General features: G+C 44.4%; 5 protein-coding genes across 6 annotated transcripts; 3 read left to right on the forward strand and 2 right to left on the reverse strand.

Moving 5' to 3' along the window:
- Positions 1-1819: 1819 nt before the first annotated feature.
- On the forward strand, positions 1820-3526 carry LOC143327628 (lysophosphatidic acid receptor 6). The gene is made up of 2 exons (XM_076742079.1): positions 1820-1948; positions 2300-3526. Exon 2 carries the CDS (start codon positions 2403-2405, stop codon positions 3366-3368), a length of 966 nt encoding a protein of 321 aa, XP_076598194.1. The 5' UTR covers positions 1820-1948; positions 2300-2402; the 3' UTR covers positions 3369-3526.
- Positions 3463-13845, reverse strand: ints11 (integrator complex subunit 11). Its single transcript, XM_076742078.1, has 17 exons — positions 13633-13845; positions 13273-13370; positions 12555-12628; positions 12228-12456; positions 12027-12125; positions 11910-11944; positions 11694-11832; positions 11524-11588; positions 10927-11116; positions 10752-10835; positions 10579-10668; positions 9654-9816; positions 7921-8031; positions 7084-7145; positions 6854-6996; positions 6425-6554; positions 3463-3868 (listed from the first exon to the last, which is right to left on the reverse strand). The coding sequence occupies exons 1-17, from the start codon at positions 13658-13660 to the stop codon at positions 3803-3805; spliced, it is 1806 nt and encodes a 601-aa protein (XP_076598193.1). The 5' UTR covers positions 13661-13845; the 3' UTR covers positions 3463-3802.
- Positions 13846-14027: 182 nt separating this feature from the next.
- cptp (ceramide-1-phosphate transfer protein) lies at positions 14028-16013 on the forward strand. 2 transcript variants are annotated; one of them, XM_076740082.1, is made up of 3 exons: positions 14028-14130; positions 14252-14404; positions 14530-16013. In XM_076740082.1, the coding sequence occupies exons 2-3, from the start codon at positions 14271-14273 to the stop codon at positions 15050-15052; spliced, it is 657 nt and encodes a 218-aa protein (XP_076596197.1). In that variant the 5' UTR covers positions 14028-14130; positions 14252-14270; the 3' UTR covers positions 15053-16013. The 2 variants fall into 2 exon arrangements, with proteins under 2 accessions (XP_076596197.1, XP_076596198.1); XM_076740083.1 differs by lacking the exon at positions 14028-14130 and having other exon boundaries at positions 14150-14404.
- Positions 16014-16868: 855 nt separating this feature from the next.
- On the forward strand, positions 16869-17501 carry ubxn10 (UBX domain protein 10). Its single transcript, XM_076741218.1, is given in 1 exon segment — positions 16869-17501. A coding segment is annotated over 1 exon segment (633 nt).
- A 1099-nt stretch (positions 17502-18600) lies between these two features.
- Positions 18601-23152, reverse strand: ddx19a (DEAD-box helicase 19a). The gene is made up of 11 exons (XM_076741139.1): positions 22962-23152; positions 22727-22790; positions 22424-22616; positions 22231-22323; positions 21559-21661; positions 21351-21465; positions 21054-21231; positions 20718-20955; positions 19398-19560; positions 19114-19305; positions 18601-19023 (listed from the first exon to the last, which is right to left on the reverse strand). Exons 1-11 carry the CDS (start codon positions 23022-23024, stop codon positions 18962-18964), a joined length of 1464 nt encoding a protein of 487 aa, XP_076597254.1. The 5' UTR covers positions 23025-23152; the 3' UTR covers positions 18601-18961.
- Positions 23153-23430: the final 278 nt, after the last annotated feature.

A 23430-nucleotide genomic window follows, 5' to 3' on the forward strand; every position in this document is an offset into this window, starting at 1 on the left:
TTCACTTTACTGGCAGACTTTCAATGATACCTTAATCTGATAAAAGTACCTGAGTGACACGTGACGTGGACGTTTACCTGAGACCACTGGAGAATACATTCAAGGCAAAAGACATGATGACATTTCTCCAGAGAGGCCACTGCTTGCTTCTCAAAGGGGCTCAGGCAGATAAAGCACTTATCGGAATCTGAGTCGTCTCCGCCTTTTGCCTTTGACACAGTGGACTGGTCCATTATTAAAATGTTAATGTGTTTATGGAGGATTTTTAACACCTTTTGTGCCACTATTAGAAGTCAACTATCACGACCAAGTGCCGAATCTAAGTTACTGGTTCAGCACGTTTAAATCAGGGCGAAATACGAGGATCTAAACTACGTATATAACGACTTTTTCCTCAGTTTTGGAGTTACGACATGAGCTTAAACTAGCTAGCTAACTGTCACATAGCTTTTAGTCTAATGCCGGTTGGTGTGTCGGAGCGTCCTGTGAACTTTGACGTTACATGCTAATGTTAGCAGTAGCTAACGTTAACGCCAACTACCGCTCTCGAATTCATCTCGTGTTCCGCAGGACATCAGTAAACTTCCGATCGTGTTCTTTCAAATTAAAAGCATCAAATCAAATTGGACAGAAACTATTTGGGAGCCAAAACATACTGAAATTTAGAGATAAATAATTTAAGACACAAAACCTTAATGGCTGAAATTATAAAAAGAGTATTAAAAATGTTACCAGAAACTACTAAATGTGGATTGCAAACCAGGCAAAGTGAGCAGCTGCTCCTGGTTTCACTGGGTGGTAACTAGTTTGTGGTAATTGTATTTAAGAGTATGTTCTACTAAAGCACAATATTAACTGACAGGGTATGATTCTGCTTTATTACCTGATCTTGAGGCTTTGACTTGAAGAGGGTCCTGGACTCTTGTGTTAAAATCTAGTTTTAAGACCTTCATTATGTTGGTTCATACATGGTACACCTTTCAAAATATTTCATAATGTTTAAATTACCAGACAGCAAGTTAAGATAAACACAAGATATGGATTTTATGCACACAAGCTACCATCTTGTTTACTCAATATTTGGATCCTGTGCACATTACCTTTTTTACATGTAGCTCGGCATGACTTTTTTTTTTTCTTTGTTTTTATAACAAACTACCACAACAAATTCTGAATATACTATACATAAAAATACACATAATGTGACCTGCTGGGAATGCTGGGTCGATGACGGTATGCTGGTACTGTGGATGCCCGCACTACTACAAATTAGAGTTGTGTTCTTTCAAAAATTGCGAGGAAACTTTAGCTGCTTTTCCTGCAATCAATGCAGGTCTGGACCCCGGCATCAATCATCATTGGACTGAATAATTCTAAGATACTGTGGAGCCTCTTTTTCATGTCTGGGTGACAGAGTCGGGACAAGTTGCTGCATATAAAAGAAGGTCATACAAGATGTTTAACAGGGCAGAAAAATATTTCCTCAACAGGGGCTTCTAGAAATGCATAGAGGATGAGGTTTAAACAGTGATTTCCACATTTCCTATATTTGTAAGAGAACCTTGTTGTAATTTGAGTGGTATGGGAATCAAGAAGGTCTGTGTTGTTTTCAGATGTATTTAAAAAAGAATAGTGCAAATTATTAGAAAACACAGTCATACACAGCATCTTAATATACATGAGTGGGTGGGTCATAAAAATAGACTTGACGCGAAATAGACTTGACTTGTGTCAGATTGGGGTTTCCTGCCCCTCCCCTCACTCTACATCTGCACCCACTGAAACAGGAAATTCAGAGGCTCGATGAGGAGCAGCATGATCACACTCAGTGTATTCTGAGAGGAGCGGCACAAACGAAGCGCAACAAACCGGCTTTGATCTCATGAGTTCTCAGCATGCAGAGCAGCTTTCTGCAGGAGATCCGACGAAGGAGACACTGAACAACTTGGTAAGTGTTTTTTTTTAATTATATATAGTTTGTGTTAAGAGTTTAGAAACATGAATCTAATTTTTCTGAAGAGTTGTAAAACCTGAAAATAGGATGAAAACCCTTCAACTTCATATGTGATTCATGTCTAACTTTGTTGTCAGTGTTTTACCCTCTTTTTCTAAGATGAATGATAAGTTGCTTTTCGCTTTTTGTTTCCACAAACCTGAATACAGAATAATGTTGTCAGCAAAAGAAATGTGTTAAACGCTGTATAAAAACATTTAAAACTGTTTTTAACGGATGAGTTTCCAATGTGCTGTGAAAGTCAACATGGAAAAACTGAATGGAAACATGTTTGTGTTGCTACAGTCACAGTAAACCTGAAGGCAGCGATGCAGCAGCGTTCATGAGCATCAGCCTACGCCGCCTGACTTTCATTCAACTGCACTGACAAAACATTCCATCTGCAACGATGAACGCGACAAGCGACAACTGCAGCGTCCCTTCGGCAGAGTACCAGTACTACCTGTTCCCAGTGGTATACATCGTAGCCTTGGTTGTAGGCCTGCCAGGAAATCTGGCTGCCTTCTTCGTCTTCACCTTCAGGACCGCGTCCCGCACGGCCTTCAGTGTGTACATCAGCAATCTGGCGCTGGCAGACATCGTCATCCTCTGCACTCTGCCCTTTAAGATCCACTACCACATCAACAGCAACAACTGGGTTTTTGGCGACGTCGCCTGCCGCATCACCGGGATTCTGTTCTACGCCAACATCTACATGAGCATCTGCTTCATGACTTGTATCTGCGTGGACCGCTACATGGCCACGGTGCATCCGCTCATCTACCTGAGGCTGCGGAGCCCCTGGTGCTCTCTGGTCGTGAGCGCGTTGCTCTGGTGTGCAGTTGGAGTGGCTATGCTGGTCTTTGTCCTCATGGGACCTCTGGAAACCAATGCAGACAAATCTGGAAACCACAGATGCTTTGAGAACTTCGCCAAGAATGAGTGGAGCTCGCGTTTGGCGGGGTACAGCTACCTGTGCCTGAGCTTCGGCTCCCTGCTGCCCTCCCTGATCATCCTGGTGTGCTACCCGCTGGCTGCGAGGCGCATTTCCGCGATCGGGACTACAGCGGCCCAAAAAGCAGTGAGGGTCATTTACATCATCCTGGCTATAACGCTGCTCTGCTTCCTGCCCAACCACGTGGTCTACCTGCTGCACCTCCTGCGACGCACAGACATCATCCAGAGCTGCTCAGCTGCCAACGCCATCTACCACGCCAGGCGGGTCACCATGGCGCTCGTCATCCTCAACACCTGCCTGGACCCCGTGCTTTATTACGTCACCACCAGCCACTGCAAATGGAAGCGCTTAAAGATGACATGGCTGTGTAGAAGAATCAGGAAGAAACGGGGGATTTATATCATCACAGTGAGATGAGTGAACAGAGGGGGGTAACGGCTCGTGTCCACTGTAAATACAGCTCTGCACATGCTTCACTGTCTCTGCAGGCGTAACTTCAGCATCACAAAGATTCTACTTTTCTATAAAAGTGTTTATTCAAGTTGGCTTTGTACATCAAAATAAAGGGAAAAATCTAAATTTGAGTTTCTTTGTTTTCTTGTGCAGTTCAGTTTATAAATGAGTCCATGAAAGAGTCGCCAAAAAGAATCATGGGCCAATCGGGGCAGCGGCCTGGACGCGTTTAGGGGAACGGGTTCATTTAAAGATCACTCTGGCAACAGTGCACGAATCAAAATGTTTATGTTTTGAAGTTTTCTGCAGTGGGAAGCAGACTTCACCGTCCTCCACAAATCCAGGTTCTGAGGGTCCGTTTCCCTTCAAATGTTCGTAGTTTCGGGACAAACGTCGTCTCAGCAGAGTCCAGATGGAAGCCCCTTCTTCAGCAGAGATGAAAGGAAGCTCCCCAGATCCTCGTCCTGACAGAGAAAACCAGACGATCGCGTCAAAAAAGAAGCATTGCAGGAAATCACACATTTTCACTTTAATCACAGATACCCCAAAGTGTCAGTACATCAAAGGATTTCGGGGAAATGAAAGCAGTATTCTGAAGTAACTGCACATCATATGCAGTTACACAATACTTCCCCAATTTTTTAAAAATGGAGCAGCTGCTACTTTCGAGCCCTCGTTTTTGCATGTGTGAGAATGATGTTTTCACTTGAATAACTTCTGCAGATGTAAAACAATCTGATATCATACATGACAGAAACATGCAAATATTAATGAAAAGTCAGAAATTCTGTGGTGGCGTTTCTTTTTAAACCTTCTTCATCAACCTGCAACCCCTGACCCTGGGCTGGTAACCACTGATGCACTGCATGTTACAGTCAACTACAGCTTCAACTAACAATTATTTTTTATTATTAATCTACAGACATGCTCTTGATTAACTGTGTGGTTTATGAATGTCCGAAAACAGAAAATTCTTACATTTGAAGGCTGAATCAGGTGAATGTTGCTCCAGAAAAATGACTTACATTTACACTTGTGACATTTAGGTTTTAGTTTTCACATTTACTCTATTTTGTACCTTGTATTTTTATCCTTTATACATCTCCTTACTGTTGTTGACAATCAATAATCAAACAGGTTCCATGTTTTTTCCTGATCTCCCCCTCAAAAACAATATGAGTGAACCTTTCGGAGAGAATTTCAGGTAGAAAAAGAAGCGCGGAGAGACACAAATACACACTGCATCGTCTCTCGTCTCGCCCTTTGTGCTTTGCACGGAACACATGAAGCCACATCAACCATCCTCTTTCCATTGCGCAGTGACTGAGTTTAACAGACAGGTTTCCCCACCCTCCACTTTCATCTTATTCTCACTTTCAAAGCCTCTACTCTCACACTGTCCACCCACAGCGTCAGCCTCAAACCTTTCCTAAAGACTGTGTGGGCATGTAAAAATGGTTTAACTGATACCCCTCTCGCAGTGCGGTCTGTGGAAACTCAGCACAGCCACACTTGCAATTATTTTTTTAATGCCCGTAACTTGAGATCACAAGTTCAAGATAAGGGGTTGATTTGTCTCCTGATCTCCAGAAAACTAAAGGCCGATTTCTCAGGATAACAAGGTCATTTATCACAAGAGAGCGACTTTTGTTTTCTCATGATTACAGAAGAATTAAGGACAACTGGAAAATGAGCCTCCCATTCATCAGTCACATCTGATTTCAACCTTCAGCATCACTGTCATGGCTGCTGGGGTGGAGTCGAAGCTGAACGGTGCAGTTCCATGCACATCAATGATCAGCAGGATCAGTGAAGCTTGATCTGACATTTTCAGCAGTTGTCAAGACGCCATGTACTCATGCTGGCACGGCACTCTGATCTCTGCTCAACATCAGCTTGATTATCTCGTTATTTCCAGCTAGCCAAGCTCGTTTTCTCAAGATAACGGAATGATTCACTTGCGATCTCGAGACGACGAGAGCACGTCCCTTTTGGGCTACTGTGGCGAAGAATTTTGGATTTCACCAAACAGCGATGTTCTCCCCAGCGAGGGAGGAGTTTCTGCACTCATCCTCTGTATTCAACGGTGCAGGTTTTGAGGAAAACTGAGTAAATTTTATGACCGACTTTGTGAGAGCTGCAGCTGAGGACACGAGCTGTCTCTGCAGAAACCAGGGTCCTTTCAACTTTATGCTTTTTCTGAAGTGGGTAAAGTCAGTTTTGCATCAACTGTGATTCACAGCTGAACACAATCCTGCAGCCTTGGCTGAATTTCACCTGCTTAACTGTCATGAAACATATCTCAACTTATTTACAATTGTTCAAATCGATTATAGGGTCTTATTCATCTTTTCTACTTATAGCAGAGCTAAACTATTTGACAGATGTCTTCATATTGTTATGGTTTATTTCCCAGGACTGCTGATAATGCAGAACTTAAGTGTCCACCACCTGCAGACGACATAAACAAGAAGGTTTCATGCTCTTCAAGGAGGTGTGACCACAGCCCACAGAGGGTTTTAACATCGTCGCTGCTTGTGCAACACTGCACAGTTCATGCAGGATGTGGCCTGTGTTTATGACTGTAGTTTTTATATGAAGCTACATTTTAAACACTAATTTCCATACATGTTTATTCTTTAAGCCAAGCGAGGACCTGGCCAGCATTTGCTCAAAGTCTACAATATCTCAAAAATAAGAGGCTGCCTTTCTACCTGGAGAGGCCTGACACGCTTTCATAACCCGTAAAACTGACTTTTGTCGTGATCTTCACTGTGGGACTGTTCAATTGTCATGATGTGTTTTATTGTGTTTGTTTTTATGCTGCCTCTCTGTCACAAGAATTCCCTCTTGTGGAACAATAAATATCCGAACTGAAGTCAAAACAACGTTGGGAAGGTGAGATGAGGGATGTCAATGGTCGCAATCTGCAACATCACCGACTGAGGCCACTAAATCCTGCACACTGGACCTTTAAAAGACCATTTAAATCAGTGAAGCATAGACAATGAAGGTTTTACCTGATAACTCCAGGAAAGCAGAAGGACCTTGGTGTTGGTGTCTTCAGCGGAGGAGGAGACTTTGATGACGATAGACTCCACCATGACTGTGCCGTCGGGGAGGTGCTGGATGGTGTAGCCTTTTAACACGCTGAAGCACAGACAGGCAAAGGTTAAGTGTTTTAACAGGCGTTATCGTTCATATCACAAAATGCAGCAGAAGTGGACAATGTTAAGAGAAATATGACACGGAACTTTGACATCGTGATAAGGTCCAAAATAAATTCTCAGACCGAAATGCCACTGCACACAGCGTGCTCGAGTATATCACAAATAAACCAAAAGAAATGAGCAGATGACAACTTTAATGCATGTGAACAAGCAGAAGAGAAGGCAGAAAAACAGTGATGTGGTTAATAAGCAGATGCAGGAGCCGCCTCCTCTTCTCACCTCTTCAGGTGTGTGTAGATTCTGTGAAGTGTGTCGGCGTCGCTGTGCGGGTCCTGGAGCTGCACTCGGCAGGTGAAGCGTAGCTGATGTTCGTTGAGGCCCAGCTCCTTCAGGGCCTGCTCCGACGACACCAGCTTCAGACTCTGCGTTCAGGGAAACACAGGAGCGGTCATCATCATCCGTCGACCACGATAGCTGCGCCTGTTAGCGTGTGATGACGGTGAACTTACGTTTTCTTTCATGATCAGGGTTCCATGCATGGTGCGAGGCTTTTTCGGGTCAGGGAGAGGCCCTTCAACACAGGAAAATAAAGAAATAATTGATGATTGACCGATACCAGAGCTCTTTGTTTGTGAATGTTGTTGTTGTTGTGTGTAAGGTTACATGAGGCTGTAATAACCTGCACAGAACTTCTTCTTAAAAGCACAAACAATATACAGACGTGCATGAAATTTATATGTATTCCAAAGCAATTTGTGTGAACTGCAGGTTATGGGGCTTCACATACACACAGGTGTAGGAGTGCAAATCCCGAAGGCAGCAAGGCAAGTGCACAGAATTTCAAAGAGTTCAAAGGCAAATTGAAAACTCCTTCATACGGTTTTCAAAGTGTGTATTTGAAATAAAGGTCCAAGAACAGTAGAGAGACAAATATTTACACGATCAAAAAACCAGCTGTGAGCAGATTATGGAATCTGGATCTGTGACATCAGCTCGATATCTGATGAGTGAATTATGTATCAGCGCCTGATACTGAAACTGGATCTGCATCGACTGATCTCTAAATTTTGTCTCTCATTCCCTTGAGCTTTCAGCTTCATTTCTCTCTTCTTATCTTTAGAGTCCTACCATCTCACATACATGCCATCTGTCATTATGACAACTAATAGGGGCAAGACAGCGTGCAAACAAAGGCATCAAAGTGTTACGCCCAACGAGCTGAACCTGAACTGAAACTCTGTCGGCACTGTGTACCGAAACCATCGTGACCACAGTCAAACTTTGTGCCACTTCACTGGGTCAATTAAACAAATTCCAAAGGGGTCCAAACCATCAACCAAACAAACCTCCGAGAGCCATCTCCCTCTTGAGCAGGTTGAGTGAGATGTCCACAGGCACGCTGGGGTTCGTTGACACGGTCGCCGTCTCTCCGTTAGCCGGCATGTAGCAATCTATGCCTGCCATTCAAAAACAGAAACGTTAACAAGACTGAAAACCGACTGTAAGCATGCACACATTCACCACTTACTCACAAGGAACTAGTGATGGGCACGCCAGTTCTTTTAGACGTACTGAATCACTAGAATCAGTTCACTAGAAAGATTCGTTCAAAAGATTCGTTCACTGAATCACCGAATCATTCAGTGCTTGGCAGGAGGAGCCTGCGACTCCTGAACTGATATACGGCTGAACGGTTCAAGTTTCAGTTCAGTGCACAACTTCCAGGACCGGGAGACGAGAGTGTTGTGACTGTGTTGCTTTGACAAACACATTTGTAAATATAAAACTATATATAACTATATTATAAATCATGATGTTTTAAGTGTCCTGTCCTATGGTATGCTATTTAACTGGTCTACTCGGCAAATTGGGCTCAGTGAGTGATCCGTTCACTGAACGTATACCCCACAGTACATTCAGTGAGGGATTCACACTGAATATGCACCGTTCCCTCGCAAATTGTCGCAATGAGATGATCAGACAGTCACGCGTTTTCTCAAACTGCGGGTTTTATACACTATTTGTTACATGCTGTGTCCTACTGTACTGTTGTTGCGGTGGCAAATTTAGCAGAGTTTAAAAAAAAGTTAGTTTTCTCCGAGGTACACTTGAACACAACACACCCCCATCTCCCTCCGTCGCTCCTCATTACTGCCAGCATAACGTTTTAAGTTTGTTTATCTGGAAACTAAATCTGTTAAAACAACGGGGAACAACGGTCGCCATGAAAGTGTATCCCTCAGAGGAAAATGATTCAGGAGAGTGTAGTTCACTGAGTGATTTATATGGCAAGCCGTTCCTGCCAGAAATACGCCACATTCAGTCGCGTTTCAACTTCATTACGGCGTAAAAAACAGTGTTCTTTTTGCGCATTACGGTGTAAAAAACGGCGTAAAATCTGAAAAAACGGCGTTTTTTTACGCCGTAATGAAGTTGAAACGTGACTGAATGTGGCGTATTTCTGGCAGGAAGAGCTTGCCATGGATTCATGCGTCGGTGACGCGGCGCAGTCGGCGCGCGCGGTCCCTCCCTCAAGCGATTCGTTCGTTTCTCAGTTCAGTTGAACTGTCAGCAGCACCGCCTGCTGACAGTTCGTTCGTCAAGTGATTCGTTCGTCTCTCAGTTCAGTTGAACTGTCAGCAGCGCCGCCTGCTGACAGTTCGTTCGTCAAGTGATTCGTTCGTCTCTCAGTTCAGTTGAACTGTCAGCAGCGCCGCCTGCTGACAGTTCGTTCGTCAAGTGATTCGTTCGTCTCTCAGTTCAGTTGAACTGTCAGCAGCGCCGCCTGCTGACAGTTCGTTCGTCAAGTGATTCGTTCGTTTCTCAGTTCAGTTGAACTGCTGACAGTTCGTTCGTCAGCAGGCGGCGCTGCAGGCAGGCGGCGCAGCTGACAGTTCAAGTGAACTGAGAAACGAACGAATCACTTGAGGAAGTGATGCAGTTCAGTACGTTCACTTAAAAGATTCGTTCTTTTGAACGAAACGTTCGCGAACGAGACAACACTACAAGGAACCCGTCATTCCTGGCGTGTGGTGCACAGGTCTACTCTGCTAATCAGTGTGGACGGAGACGCACTTACTGAACTCCTGTTCGATCTTTCCCTTCAGGAACTCCATTTTCACCGCCTCCCCATGTACCAGCAGCATGTTTCGAGGCTCCGCCATACGAATGAGCTGCATGATGCCTTTGGCATCTGCATGAGCACTGAAGGACATGTACTCCACCTGTAGCTTCACATCCAGCTGCAACGATCACAGAAAAATGAGTCAATCGTCACAGCACGGTTGTTTTTCACACAGCTTCATTATTGGGAAGTTATTTTTAAGGAAGAGTTTGATGTTTAGAGAACAATAAGGCGCAAACAATTCGTAAAGTTAGATGAAAAGATCTATATATTGCTCATATTTATTTTATTAAATATAATACTCGAGCCAGGAGACATTAGCTTAGCTTATCATGACATTGGAAGCTGGGGGAAAAAGATGGTTTGGCTCTGTCTAAACCTCACTCATTTACATGTTATAACCGGTTTAATTTGTGGGCAAATCAAAGTGTAAAGGTGACACGCTGTGGCTTTACTGGGAGTTATGGACTATTCCACTGCAGAAGGAACAGTCGCACACAGAACCATGTTAGTTAGTGAACTTTAGAGGTGCCACTTGGCAGGGGGCAGCTGTAGCTCAGGTGTTAGAGCGGTCGTCTGCCAATCAGGAGGTCAGTGGTTCGATCTCTGGCCTCGGCAGTCCACATGCCGAAGTATCCTTGGACAAGACACTGAACTGATGCTGTGCCATCGGTGTGTGAATTCATACGTACGTCGCTTTGGATAAAAGCGTCTGCCAAATAAATGACTAACTGTAATTGTAAATTTCCTTACAGCTGGACAGAACCAGGCTAGCTTTACCCACTTTCAGTCTTTACGCTAAGCTAACTGTTCCTTTAAGCACCTCTGCATTAACAGACAGAAGCTGAGAGATGAGAGAGATCATTTAAAATCCTCTTACTGTTGCTCTCCCTTCCATCTCCAGTTTCCTCTGCCCATTTAGGATCTTGTGACCGATTGTTCCTTGGACACAATACCCAGGCATGATTACCTGAAAACAAGCAGAGCTAGTCGTTTATTAAGTATTGTTATTTTTAAAGACATCTTCCATTTCCTTCCGTCTTCCACACTCACCATGTTCTTCTCATTTCCAGCCCATTTCTTGAAGATCTGCAAAGACTGCCCAGCATGCAGCATACCTGGTGTAGCGAACACCACCTGGAGGTGAACATATTGCTGTAATTCACTTCAATTTTTACCCTGAATCTTTTTAAGCACTTGTACACTTCAGAGGAAGAAGCATGCTTACCATTGGTCCGGGGTTATCGGCGTAGGAGCGATCAAAGGCCTTGATGTGCTTGAACTCAAACATGTTTCTCTGTACGAAGGTTTTTCGAATCTTCTGGTTGGTCCACGTTATGAAGAGCTTGTAATAATGGTTAGCTTTCTCCGTCAGCCCAGTGGAGAAGTAGATTGGGGCCTTTAGGTTCATTCTCTCCCTGGTTCGGGAGAAAAGCTAATTAGAGTGTCTGCCCAGTGAGCCGCCACTTAACATGAAGACGTTCACACACCACCATTATTCTATCAAACTTCAGAAAAGCTGAGGAAGCTGTCAGTTTTTAGTCCAATTTGTGGCCTTTGTGTGTTGTGATCATTGCAATTACACCACATTATTATTATCATTATCATACATTATTACATTTAATTTGAACACCAACAATTATAAACAAGAAAGAAGGCCTCTATCTAACATCACTCAGGGAGGGATCAGTGATTATCGCCACACGACGCTGCCTTTGCTCTCTCATTTCTATTCATTGACACAATTTATATTCACAAACCTACAGTCCTGGAAATTTATAAGCCGTATCTGAATTGTGCTTCTGAGGTTTGTTTTAAAACCTACCAAAACGTTTCCAACAGGATGCAGAGCTCTTGTGCTCGTCCGAGCGCAAAAACTGGAATGAGAACCTGAGAAGATGACGAGAAAGCAAAGAATTTAGAAAACTAACATCTGAATTATGACAACAAAAAACCTCCATCACTAAAATCTATTCTACTAACTGTAACTCTGACCTTCCCTCCTCTCTCTATGGATTCATGCACTTTCTTCAAAAAGTCTCTCTCTCTGCATCTCTTGGAGTCACGGATGGTGGTGGCATACGTAGACTCTGAGATGAGGATATCCGGACGGCACTTATCGATCCATGCAGCTCTGCAAACACACAACACGAGGATGAAGAGGGCGCACAGTGCGAATGGATAAACTCATATAATCATTAAACCACTCACCCTAAATGTCTGTCAGGTGTCATGTTATAGTCTCCCTGAAATGAAAAAGATGTTATTCAGTGATCTTGGTCGTTAAATTCACTGACTCTGACACGGCGCGAGCTTGTTTACACTCACAGTGTAGACCACAGACTCGGATCCCACTTTGATGTGCACCATAGCAGCTCCCAGGACATGACCTGCATAGTACGCCTTGATCTCCAGCTCATCATCCACCTGCCGGCAGCACAACAGAAACAGCTTGATTTGCCATCAAAAAGGACGAGCAGCTGGTGCAGAAATGAGAAACAGGTGGATATCTGGGCATCAGCACTGCACCTGGACGGTTTGGTGGAGGTTCAAAGGTATCACTTTCTTCATGCAGTCCTTGATCATCTGCGAGGTGAAGAAGTTGGTTTCTCCCTTTTTGTCGACGGTGATCTTCCGGAAGTCTTCCAGCAAAATGGGACAGATAGCCTTGGTGGGATGGGTCATGTAGATGGGTCCATCGTAGCCCACCATCTCACTCATGAAGGGCAGAGCGCCGCAGTGGTCCAAGTGGAAGTGGCTGAGAGAGGAGCAGGTGTAGCACATCAGATGGTTTAATTTACTCCACACATGTCAATGAGAGAGAGAAGCAGCAGTATACTGTTAATATTAACGAACCTGATGATCACACAGTCCAAAAAGTCTGTCAGACGTCCATTCTGGGTGATATAAGAAAAGTCTGGGAAACGTCTCTGCAATGAAACAACAGGATTAAGGTCCAAAACATACGAAACTCACAGTTTGAGGTTTTTAAATGCAGTTTTTCAGTGGAACACATTCCGCACAAATAAAGCCCCTTTTGTAACAACACTGTTGTGGGAACTCATGGTCAACTGATATGAGTTTTCTGATGGCTGATGGGAATATTTAGAGAACAGACTGGCTGATGGGCCATTTATAATGCTGATATCATGTTGTTGTTTTACTCCATCTGATAAAATAATAACAAATGTGACACAATTACTGACCTTAAGGTAACATTTATCTAAAACAAGTGTTACTGCTTGCTTAAGTAGATCTGCACTTATGATTTTTTTTTCTGCAGCCTGACTAATCAATTAATCATGTAATCAGCTCAACTTTCAAAGTGTACAATGCTTGTGCAATGTTTAATAGTCTGTTATACTAAAATCTGCATGTCACAACTTTGATTTGAGTCTGTGTTTTGATGAAGACACAGCTGTCTTTGTTGTTATCGTGATCTGGGTCCCATGTCTTCACTTTTATGGAAGTATTCTAAAGGTGTGTCATATGTAGACTGTTAATGACCGAATGAAACCAAAGAAGAAAACTCCTCTTGTTGTTTTTCTGCTGAATAATAAGCTGCCTGACTCACATCATCATTGTATCCCATGTGCATCCCACAGTCCAGCATTATGTTTTTGCCTCCAATGGAAACCAGGATGCAGCTGCGGCCGACATCCTGTCCAGCACCTTGGAGAGGGTCGAGAGAAAGCTTTAACACACAGTGAAACCACCAGGTTAGCTTTTCCAGCTAACAACGGCTACTATCATTAACGGGTGAAAGCTTACGAGCTGGTTTTGACCATCATTACAGAAAATGGACACATTATTACTGTTCAAAGAGAGCCAGACAGTTAACGAATAGATAGCGTCAAAGTTTTTTTTACACATTTATTGTTGACGGAACTAGCATTGACTTGCTAACTTAGCTAGCCGCTGTAACGTTGCTCACCCAGTGGTGTGACTTTTATTTCAGGCATGCTGTCTCATCAGGCCGGCCTAGTTTTGAAGACAGATGAAGGGCAACTCGCTGACCCAGGTGAACTGTCTGCTACCGATGAATACCCCCTTCTTTAGGAAGAAATGTTTATTGTCTAACTTGTATACATGTGAGTCGAGTCGCTACAGTTTTTAGCCTGTTTCAAGCTACAATCAGCAAAACATTGAAACATCCGGGCAGCGTTTTCAAAATAAAATCCCTTTGACGAAGCCACAGTAGCTGCTATGCTCCGTGACTCAGCCAAATTAAGGCGCCATCAAGACCGGCAGAACGTCTCCCTCCCTGACCCCCCACGCCAATGCTTTTATTTTGAAGGCAAGTTCGCCAATTTCCTGTGTTTTCCGGCTCGAGTTTGCGCAGTAGGAGCGGATTAGCCGAGGAATGATCTGTTGCTCTCCAGAGACGAGGAGAGATGCTAAATTTTCGTTTCACTTCTCAGTTTCTTCGCAGGTAATGTGCTCAGGATTTGACAGTTCACCTCTGGACGCACATTCGTCGTCACCTCCAGGTTGTTAGCAACCTTTAGCCCCATTTGCTCATTCATTTGTTGCTTTTCCGCTTGTGTCGACAGCGCTTCCGTCTAGAAAACCATGGCTGCTCCTGTGGCTTCAGAAGAGCAGAAATTCAGCTTACAGGAGGTCCTCGACACTTTCAAGCTGTGTTTGTCGGACAGTAAAGACGTCTATCTTGAACATTACGTCGCTGGGTGGCGTGGTCTTGTAAAGTAAGTGGTTTAGGCTCAAGTCCTTTGGCATTTGTTGGACCTGTCCTGTCCACACTACTCAGCTGTCACAGCCCTCTAAGAGCCATTTAAGTGTTCACATGCTGGTTTGTTTGCTCCTCTAATAGATTCCTGAACAGCTTGGGGAGTGTCTTTGGCTTCATTTCCAAGGATGCTGTCAACAAGATCAAGGTCCTGGTCTCCCACCTGGAGGGTGAGAACGGGTCTCAGTATGTCACCATCCAGTCAATGGTTCAGTATGAGCTGGAGCAGGGACTGGTGGACCTGACCAAGAGAGGCAGCCACCCGGAGTCGGGCTGCCGCACTCTGCTGAGGCTCCACCGTGCGCTGAGGTGGCTGGAGCTCTTCCTGGAGCGCCTCCGCACCAGCAGCGAGGACAGCAAGACATCAGTGATGTGCGCAGAGGCCTACAACGAGTCTCTCGCCCAGCACCACCCCTGGGTGATCCGTAAGGCTGCAGGCATGGCCTTCTGCGTGCTCCCGGGGCGTCCGGCTTTCTTTGAAGTGATGAACGTGGGCTCCCCGGAGCAGGTCGTGGCCATGCTGGGGGAAGCTCTGCCTCTGATCTCTGAGGTGTACCAGACCACAGAGGACCTTTACGCACAACATAACCTGCTCGACTTACCTTAGAGAGCAACAAGTGCTGCTGTTTGCCACCTTATGCATTACATGATTGAATATCTACAGCATGTCCCTGCTGAAGGGCTGTCAGCTGGCCACTACTGCTGTTTGGTGATGTTAAGTGTTGTGTATTCTCTGTACAGTGTTAGGTAACGTTTCACTGACCGTAATCTTTACCCACTGCATTCCCAGGGTTTAATATACATGAAACTACTGTTAATTTTAATGTTGCATGTTTAATTGTTATAATATACCTCTGAATGATCTTTTTTAATCCAGTTTTTGCAAGTAGATGTATTTGTTTTTAATTTAAATCAGTGAAGGGAACGACAGAGGGGTGCAGAAGTCTTTGCTCACTGCTAACAGCGGTTTGTTTCCATTGTTTATCAAAGGAAAGGGACCAAATTGATGCTTCATATTTGGGGGATACATTGATCTGCTACTAACGTCATGAAAAAGTTCTCAAATGTCACATATATGCAAAAATTCTTAGTCTTGCATCATAGTGAACTGAATGTTTCTGACATTGACATATTTCTAATAGACTACAGGCAAACTGCAGCCTTCATGGGACAGAAGCAGTTTTCAGACTGCTTCTTCACGAAGGAAAAAGTAAACATGCCAACAGTACTACGTTTATCTGGGAGGAAAACTTAAGCAGCAGAGGTGCTGGAATAGTACTTCAGAAATGTTTTTGGTAACTTAAGAAACAAAGTTTTTAGTGGTGGACTCAGAGCTGTTAAACCCTCTGTAAATGATCTCAATGTGATTTTTCATTTAATTTATAAATGATGAAATATGCTATGTTATTCTTCATTTGAGGTGATCGGTGTATTGTTTTACAGGAATGTACTGTATTATATATATTATATATATATATATATATATATATATATATATATATATATAACCATTAATTCAACACAATTTATAAACAGTGTAGCTTAATAAAAAAAATTCCACTGGCTGTGAAGATTGGCTGTGTTAGATTTGATTCATGTGAGAAACATTTTGTCGATGGGTATTTTTACCTGAGAGAAGTTTTCTTACCTGTTGTCCAAAGTACACTTTATGATTGTGATTTGATTGTGTCATGTTTTTCTAACTCTCGGCTAATGGCAGTGAGTGTAGTGACCCCTGAACCCTTCTTTGCTCATTAACCCATATGTTTCCTCGTTGTTTGCGGTTCCACAGTCCCAGCTGTTATATGTTTACAATAATACTTCAAAATCAACAAATGTTTTCCTTTTAAATATTTTGTTTACCTTCTGACATTATCACAACCTAGTGTATGAAGAAGTATTGAAGTGCTAACCACCGATCCATCATATCTTTTACAGGCTCCAGCTGTAAAAGCAGCGGTGGAAGAAGCACTCATGAAGCATTAATGCGATATAACGATGTTAAATATGTTTTTGCGGCCGGAGCGTCGCGCATCGTTCAGGTGAAAGCGGCTGAATTTAGCTGCAGTTTCGTACTTCCGACACCAGGGGGCTCCCGCCCCCGGCCACGTGTAGTCGTCGTCAAGGCTGACCGACTGTCATGGCAACCTAGAGAGGCGCATCCTGCTGGAGTTGGTTAACAGGGCGGACAGCGACTCAAAAGTAATGCCATTAACGGCAATTTAATGTTTTTAGCTGCATTTTAGCGTCAGCATTAGGAAATTGTTCTTCCATGTCGTACAACAACTTCTCAAACGGTCTTAACAGCAGCAGGCGGCACCTATATTCACTTTTATGACTTTCTTTACTCTTTTTGTGAAGGAATGAAGCCAAGAAACATCCGGGGATCTTCAAAGACCTCCAGAGGCCGAAGGAGAGCCGCTATGAACAGCATCCGGAGGCCGCCTGTGCCTCCAGTCTCTCCTGAGCACAGCAGGCTGGACGGACACTTCCGCTCCCAGTCCCAGCCCATAACGTGGCAGGCCAGCCAGCCCAGCCGGGATAAGGTCCTGCAGATGCTGCAAGAAATCCCTCCTGTTCCAACACACTCCTTAAACAAGTACAAGGTCCTCCCCCCCATAAAGAGGAGGCAGTCAGAGGAGAGTCCCCAAAGAAGTCTGCACAGACAGATGTCCAAGCTCAGCCTGACTGATGATGCTGTCCTGCAGCAAAGGCACAGACATGAGGAGCCAGATCTCCAAATAGTGACCCAGGTTAGCAGCTCTGAGGTGAACATGAGGGCCGATGTGCACTTCAGGGTCTGCCCTAAGCCCCCCGACCCAGGACCAGTAATGACCGAAGAAGATGGAGCCTCCGGCAGCTTGCTCCTAGCTATCCAAGTGCCATGTGGCAGGAGGTTTCAGCGGCGCCTTGACCCCGCAGACACTGTGCTGACGGTGAGAGCCAGCGCAGAGGTCAGGTATGGAGCAACGTACGGAGACACGTCCATCGAGACCATGGATGTGCCACGCAGGACCGTCACCTGACCTGACCTTCACCTTCGTCTCTCACAGTGACAGCGTGGTGGAGTGAGCGTACAGCTGAAGCCTCTCACCTTAAAAATGCATTTTGCTTGTTGTTGCTTCACGTAAACGTTTGAGCTTCACTGTGTTCAAATGATGAGTTTCATTCAGAAGGCTGTTTCCACACTCACCCTCTGAAGGAGAGAAGCTTCGCAGCGCTCACCTTCAATCCAAAGTTCAGCATTTTGTGACATCACAACCAGTCTGGAGCCAATCGTGGGCCAGTAGGCAGATTCAGTATAACAGCTCCTGTGTGGCTTCAACACATCTGGCCAAGGAAAATTCAACATTAGTTATTATTGTTCTTTTTCAGACTACTTCTGATTTTATCCAGAATAGCAGGTAATCAGCTCATTAAGAACTTCGATCTGCTGAGTAGAACATCTGGTTTATCTCTGCGCTTGCTGTAGTTCTGGCATTTTAACACCAAATCATAATCAGGCGCTGCTGATGACAGTGTCTTAGCTTATATTTTGCCATTTTTTTTATGCCAAACAGGATGCAGAGGTACAGAATTACATTACTAGGTTGCGAATATATGAGGAATCCTTCCCTACTACTGCCCTGCTTCCAAAGCGTGCAAACAGAAATACATAAAACTTACCTTGTTTTATGTTCTTGCTTTGCTGATTTGAAGTTGAGAAAAGGAATCTATTTAATGCCAACCAAAGAGGAAAAACAGCAGGCCTCCTTCACAGCAGACACTCTGACATGTCACAGCAGGAGAAGCACAGGTGTAAATAAAGTTGTGCTTTCATCTCCGCGATGGCTGTGACAGAGGCTCGTTTAACAAAACACCCCGCTGCAACGAAGCAAACGTCTTCCAGCATAAATTTAACTCGTACAGATCCCGCTCACTGTGGAAGATGTATTAAAACCCTCACACGCTAACATGCAGAGGATGAGGAGGATACAGGCTTCTTATTTTCTGCACATCTTGTACAGTCACTTCTATACATTTCATCGTATTTCCCGTCTAACAGAAGCTTCAAATGAAGTGAAGTGTTCGAACCCAACAGGGCTCTTACTGGATCAGATCCCTGAAGTTGTCGTGCAAAAACAGAATTTCAACCGAAGGAACTGAACAGGCTTTACATGCAACAGTATATTTATTTTTTTGTCCACAAATTTTTTTTGATAAGATAATCAAAACACAACACTGCAAACCATTAACTGTAGTGTTAACACCACCCTCTTTAAGTGCTGTTTTAACAGCCGGTGGCTGGTTTATAGTCTCTGGGAGACATCTTAAAGGCTTAAGGTGACTTCAGTGATCAATCAAAAGTCGAACACGTCAAATGAAATTTAAGTGAAAACTTTGGCACAAACTACTGCCATGAAACAAGTTCTGTAAACAATAAAATGCAAACAATAAAGCCTCAGAAGAACTCAAGTCACATCTGAGGGAACACGTCTCAGTGCTTCGGCTCTGCGCCGTGCGTGAGGGGAAGCGTTCAGCTCAACAGGCTTTCCATTTCGTCAACGTTGCTGGTGTCCAGTTTGGTGATTCTCCTGTCTGTGGGAGGGAGACAGAGAGGTTAACGTCGCATTCAGATCCTGATATTTGCTGTTTTACATGATCAGACTGAAGGAGAAAGGCACGTACTGAAATGCGTCTCGATTTGGTTGATGATGTCCATGCTGTGTTTGCAGTCCACCATGTTGACAGCGAATCCTCTTCTGCCAAAGCGTCCTGTGCGGCCAATCCGATGAAGGTACGTCTCATTGTCGGCATTCCCGTCCATGTCCACCGGGAGGTCAAAGTTGACCACGAGGGACACTTGTTCCACATCAATACCTGTGATCAACAGAGCCACAGATGGGTTTGAGATACTTCTCCTCGCCTGCCGACATAAAGACGTTTCACTGCTAAAGTCGGACTCGGCTCACCTCTGGAGCACACGTTTGTGGTCACGAGCACTTTCTCCTTGCCGTTCCTGAAGCGCTCGATGACGGCAGCTCTCTGCTCCACGGTCAGTTCCCCACTCAGCAGTGCCACCTGGTGGCCCTCCTCGGTCAGGTTTGCAGTCAGCCAAGCAGCAATCTTGCGAGTCTGAAGAGAAAGTGTCAGCTAAACTGAATTGCTCATATTACATCCTGTCAGGGGCCATTTTCCTGGAATTGGAAAATCTTATTATTTTCCATAAATTAGAGATATTTCTAATTTATATCACATCATAAAGGGAAGTCTTAAAGCAACAAAGTTGTTCAGGTGTGACTTCCAAGATGTGGAGATGTGATCATACTTTTGGCTTATGCAGAATATGTTCAGCTTTGTTCGGACTGCCAGCCCAAGTCTGCTTTCGTGGCATCTCCAGACTGTTGTCAGACTGATTTTTAAAATGCCGGACAGCAAATAAAACACATGAAATTAGATTTTTGCAAACTGGATTCAAGCTGTGTTTGGAGACCGTCTGAAAGGCGCTGCCAATCAGATTTCTGCAGACGCGTCTCAGTCCTTGGAAGTTTGGACTGAGACGCCTGACGCGTTTCAAAGTGTCTTTCGCATTACTTGCGGCGTAACGCCAAACAGCGATGTGACATCCAGAGTGATGAAGAGCAGCTGAGCAGAACCGATGTGTCCCAGCCGTCCTCCGTCACCAGCATAGGCAGTTACTGATGCCTACGTAGTTACCATAGCAACATGTGCGGTGAGACTGGCGACATCTGGACACACAAATCTGATCTGATCATCTGTGATAACAGTGCAGACAGTCCGTCTTACAGATGTGATCTTAGTGATTTAAACACATTTTATCATCTGTCAATTCCTAACATTTCTACACCACATTCACTGGCATTAACACCCAACGTGTGTCTCGACATCACATCTGGACACAGAGAGCCACTGCCTGACTCCGCCTCTCCCTGCTAGCTAGCATACGCCGCAGTAGCTAGCACGCCTTCCTGCGTAAAAAGTGATTTAAAAATGAATTCCTGACTTTTCCTTTGCGAAGGAAGAAGAAGCAGAGCCCACAGAGCAGCGCTGCTTCCCTTCACGTGGCACGCAACTGATGAATGTGCATACTTAGACCCGATGACGATACGAGTGAAGATAACGGGAACAATTATTAATACGGAGGCCATTATCCAGATTATGTGTCCACTTACAGACCACCAGGTGTAAATCTGGTCCAACAGTGAAAGAAAGGTAGTCATTTCTAATCATATTGAAGTGTGTGCTAAGCAGGGTTAAATCAGCTGACTTACATGGCAGAAGATGATGGCCTGTGCGATGGTGAGGCTGCCGTACAGATTACAGAGTGCTGTGAACTTGTCCTCCTTCTCCTTACAGAGCACGTAGAACTGCTTGATGGTGTCCAGTGTCTCCTCTTCGCGCTTCAGCCGGATGATATTGGGATCAGGAACAATCCGCTCGGCAAACCTCCACACTGAGTCTTCGAAGGTGGCAGAGAAGAGGAGCATCTGGCAGTCCTTGGCCAGCTGTCTGCATCGGCATGAACAAAAGGAAGAAAACGCTGTGACAACAGAAGCTTTGCTGACTGATACGACAAAGGAAACTCTGATTTTCTGAAAGGAGTCCACCTCTGGATGCGTATGCTCTGGTCTCGATGACCCTGTGTGGCGATCATCACGTCTGCCTCGTCCAGCACAAACATCGTGATCTTCTTGGGGTCGATGAGCTTGTATTTGGTGCACCAGTCGAGGACTGTGCCTGGTGTCCCAATGACAATCTGCTCCTGCAACTTGATGCCTCGCTCCACTGAACACAACACGGAAATTCATGCAGCGACATATCCAACACTGGCTCCTTGATGAATTTAAACACAACTTCAACACTGATGCCATCAGATGTAATTACAACTAAGACCAGGTTCTTACCTCTGTTGCCCCGAATGCCGTAGGAGAGCTTCACGTCGGGACAGAATTTCCCCATTTGCTCGATTACTTGACCAATCTGCAGAGCAAGCTCGTATGTTGGCGAGATGCAAAGGCACTGAAAAAAAAAAAAAAAACAGTTTCTAAATGGCTTCAGCGTCTACCACTGGATTTTCACTGGGTGGCTTCGCAGATTAGATGCTACGCTTACCTGAGTCCACTTATTGGCTGGGTTCACGTGGCTGAGCATGGCCAGAGAAAAAGCAGCAGTTTTACCTGTGCCAGACTGTGACTGCGCAATCAGATTCTGAGGTCTGGACCCCGAGAAAATACACACAAAGAAGTGAATAAATCAGCAGAAAATTAATCAGGAACTACTTTAATAACTGATTAATGTCTAAGTTAATATGAAGACGTGTTGCTTTACTTGATCCTAAATGATATTAAACTGAATACTTCTGTGTGTGGACTGATGGACAAAATAAGACAAATGCTGAAGTAAGATTGATGTTAATGGACAGATTTATCAATAATGAAAATAAACAGTGAGTCCTAAAGTAAGTGCTATTAGATCACGAGTGGCTCAACCTCCAACATTCCTTTGAAGTGGGGCTCCAACACATTCATACTCTGTAACTGATTTTTTTTTTTAATTAAATGAACAATGGTTCAGTCTAAAGTGATGCTGTCAAGTTACCAATGTAAAACCAACAGTGCAGAATGCAGAGATGTGAAATTTATAATGTTATGAAAGAGAGAGGAGCAACAAATCCTCACATCTGACAAACTTCAACAAGAAAACATTTGGAATTTCTCCCTGGGAAACATCTACAATAATTAATGAATTATCAGAATTGTCCACGGTGGTGTGTAGTCAACTCACGGCTGTGCCAACATCATGGGCAAAGCGTTCTCCTGGATTCTGGATGGTCTGTTGAAACCCATGCTGTACACACCCCTCAGCAGCTCAGGTTTCCTGTTGATCATCAAGACAAAATGACAAGAATAAAGCGCTCGTGGAGGGAAAAAAAAAGGACACGTATGCTCATCTGTCTGAGTCAAAAGTCAAAGCTCACAGTCTCAGCTCCTCAAACGTCTTCACGGAGTACAGAGGAGAGCTGGGGTCCCGCTGCAGAACCTCCACCTGGTTTCTGTTCCGCACCAGAGACCGGCGGATCAGTTTATTCAACAGGGACTGTTCAGCCAGGTCCACTTTGTCCTCGTCCCTTATCCAGCCTCCATTGTCATTCTTCTCCGGCACGATGTTCCCTGCACAGGTGGAAACAGCACCAACGTCCGTCAAACACCATCAGGACTCAGCGGTAAAGCCGAGATGTTAATAATAAATAATAATAATAAAAAAAAATTAATGAAGTTACCATTTATGTCTCCTCTCATGTTACGTGGACATCGCAGTCGATCCACTTTCTTTGAGAAGTCCAACTGGTCAGTGAAAACAGTTTATTAGCACCAAACTGCGTGTGTAAGTTAGCAAGCCATGTTGGAGACGGACAGCGCAGCAGCTAGGTAGCATGTCCAGCTAACTTACTAACGGACGGTGAGGACGACGCTTTGACGGAACTTTTGGGGCAGTTTGTCACCTTTAAAACTCACCTGTATGGATGGAGTTGTCGCTTCTTGAACATCGACTGCAACCGCCCACGAGTCTTCGGACATTTTCAAACATTAACTGCGTGTTTCTATCGACACAATCGACACTTTCATCAAAAAGTTTGATGTCAGCGTGAACGATGTGCGTGAGAATGAAGTGACGACGTGCCGCTGTCCCGACCTGGACCAACCGCAACCCGCTGGACCACACCACTGATGCTGCCTTCCAGTCTATCGGAAATATCGCGCTTTGAGGAGCTTGAACCAATCAAAGTGGTGAATTGCTAGAAGATAAAACGCTAGAAGTTAATTTATAATGTCAGCCAATGTTAGCCATGATCATGTGGAAGAACTTGCGGTGAAAGTTGAAGGAAAAGTCACAGAAAACTCCTATTCACAGCTGATTCAACCCACTGAATGCTGTTTAAAAAATCCTACTAGGTGTCTCTCTCAGTTTGGATGATGTTGGCTG

This window comes from Chaetodon auriga, chromosome 10 (genome assembly GCF_051107435.1).
Source record: "Chaetodon auriga isolate fChaAug3 chromosome 10, fChaAug3.hap1, whole genome shotgun sequence".
In the NCBI taxonomy this organism is placed as follows: Eukaryota; Metazoa; Chordata; class Actinopteri; order Chaetodontiformes; family Chaetodontidae; genus Chaetodon; species Chaetodon auriga.

Coding starts and splice junctions, on each gene's coding strand:
- ddx19a (XM_076741139.1), bottom strand. CDS start 23,024: ATGTCCGAAGACTCGTGGGCGGTTGCAGTCGATGTTCAAGAAGCGACA. Junction 21,466..21,558: donor CAGCCAATAAGTGGACTCAG/GTAAGCGTAGCA, acceptor TTTTTTTTTCAG/TGCCTTTGCATCTCGCCAAC. Junction 19,561..20,717: donor AGGCCATCATCTTCTGCCAT/GTAAGTCAGCTG, acceptor CTTTCTCTTCAG/ACTCGCAAGATTGCTGCTTG.
- cptp (XM_076740082.1), top strand. CDS start 14,271: ATGGCTGCTCCTGTGGCTTCAGAAGAGCAGAAATTCAGCTTACAGGAG. Junction 14,405..14,529: donor GGGTGGCGTGGTCTTGTAAA/GTAAGTGGTTTA, acceptor CTCCTCTAATAG/ATTCCTGAACAGCTTGGGGA.
- LOC143327628 (XM_076742079.1), top strand. CDS start 2,403: ATGAACGCGACAAGCGACAACTGCAGCGTCCCTTCGGCAGAGTACCAG.
- ints11 (XM_076742078.1), bottom strand. CDS start 13,660: ATGCCTGAAATAAAAGTCACACCACTGG. Junction 10,836..10,926: donor CCGATAACCCCGGACCAATG/GTAAGCATGCTT, acceptor GTTCACCTCCAG/GTGGTGTTCGCTACACCAGG. Junction 8,032..9,653: donor AAAGATCGAACAGGAGTTCA/GTAAGTGCGTCT, acceptor TTTGAATGGCAG/GCATAGATTGCTACATGCCG.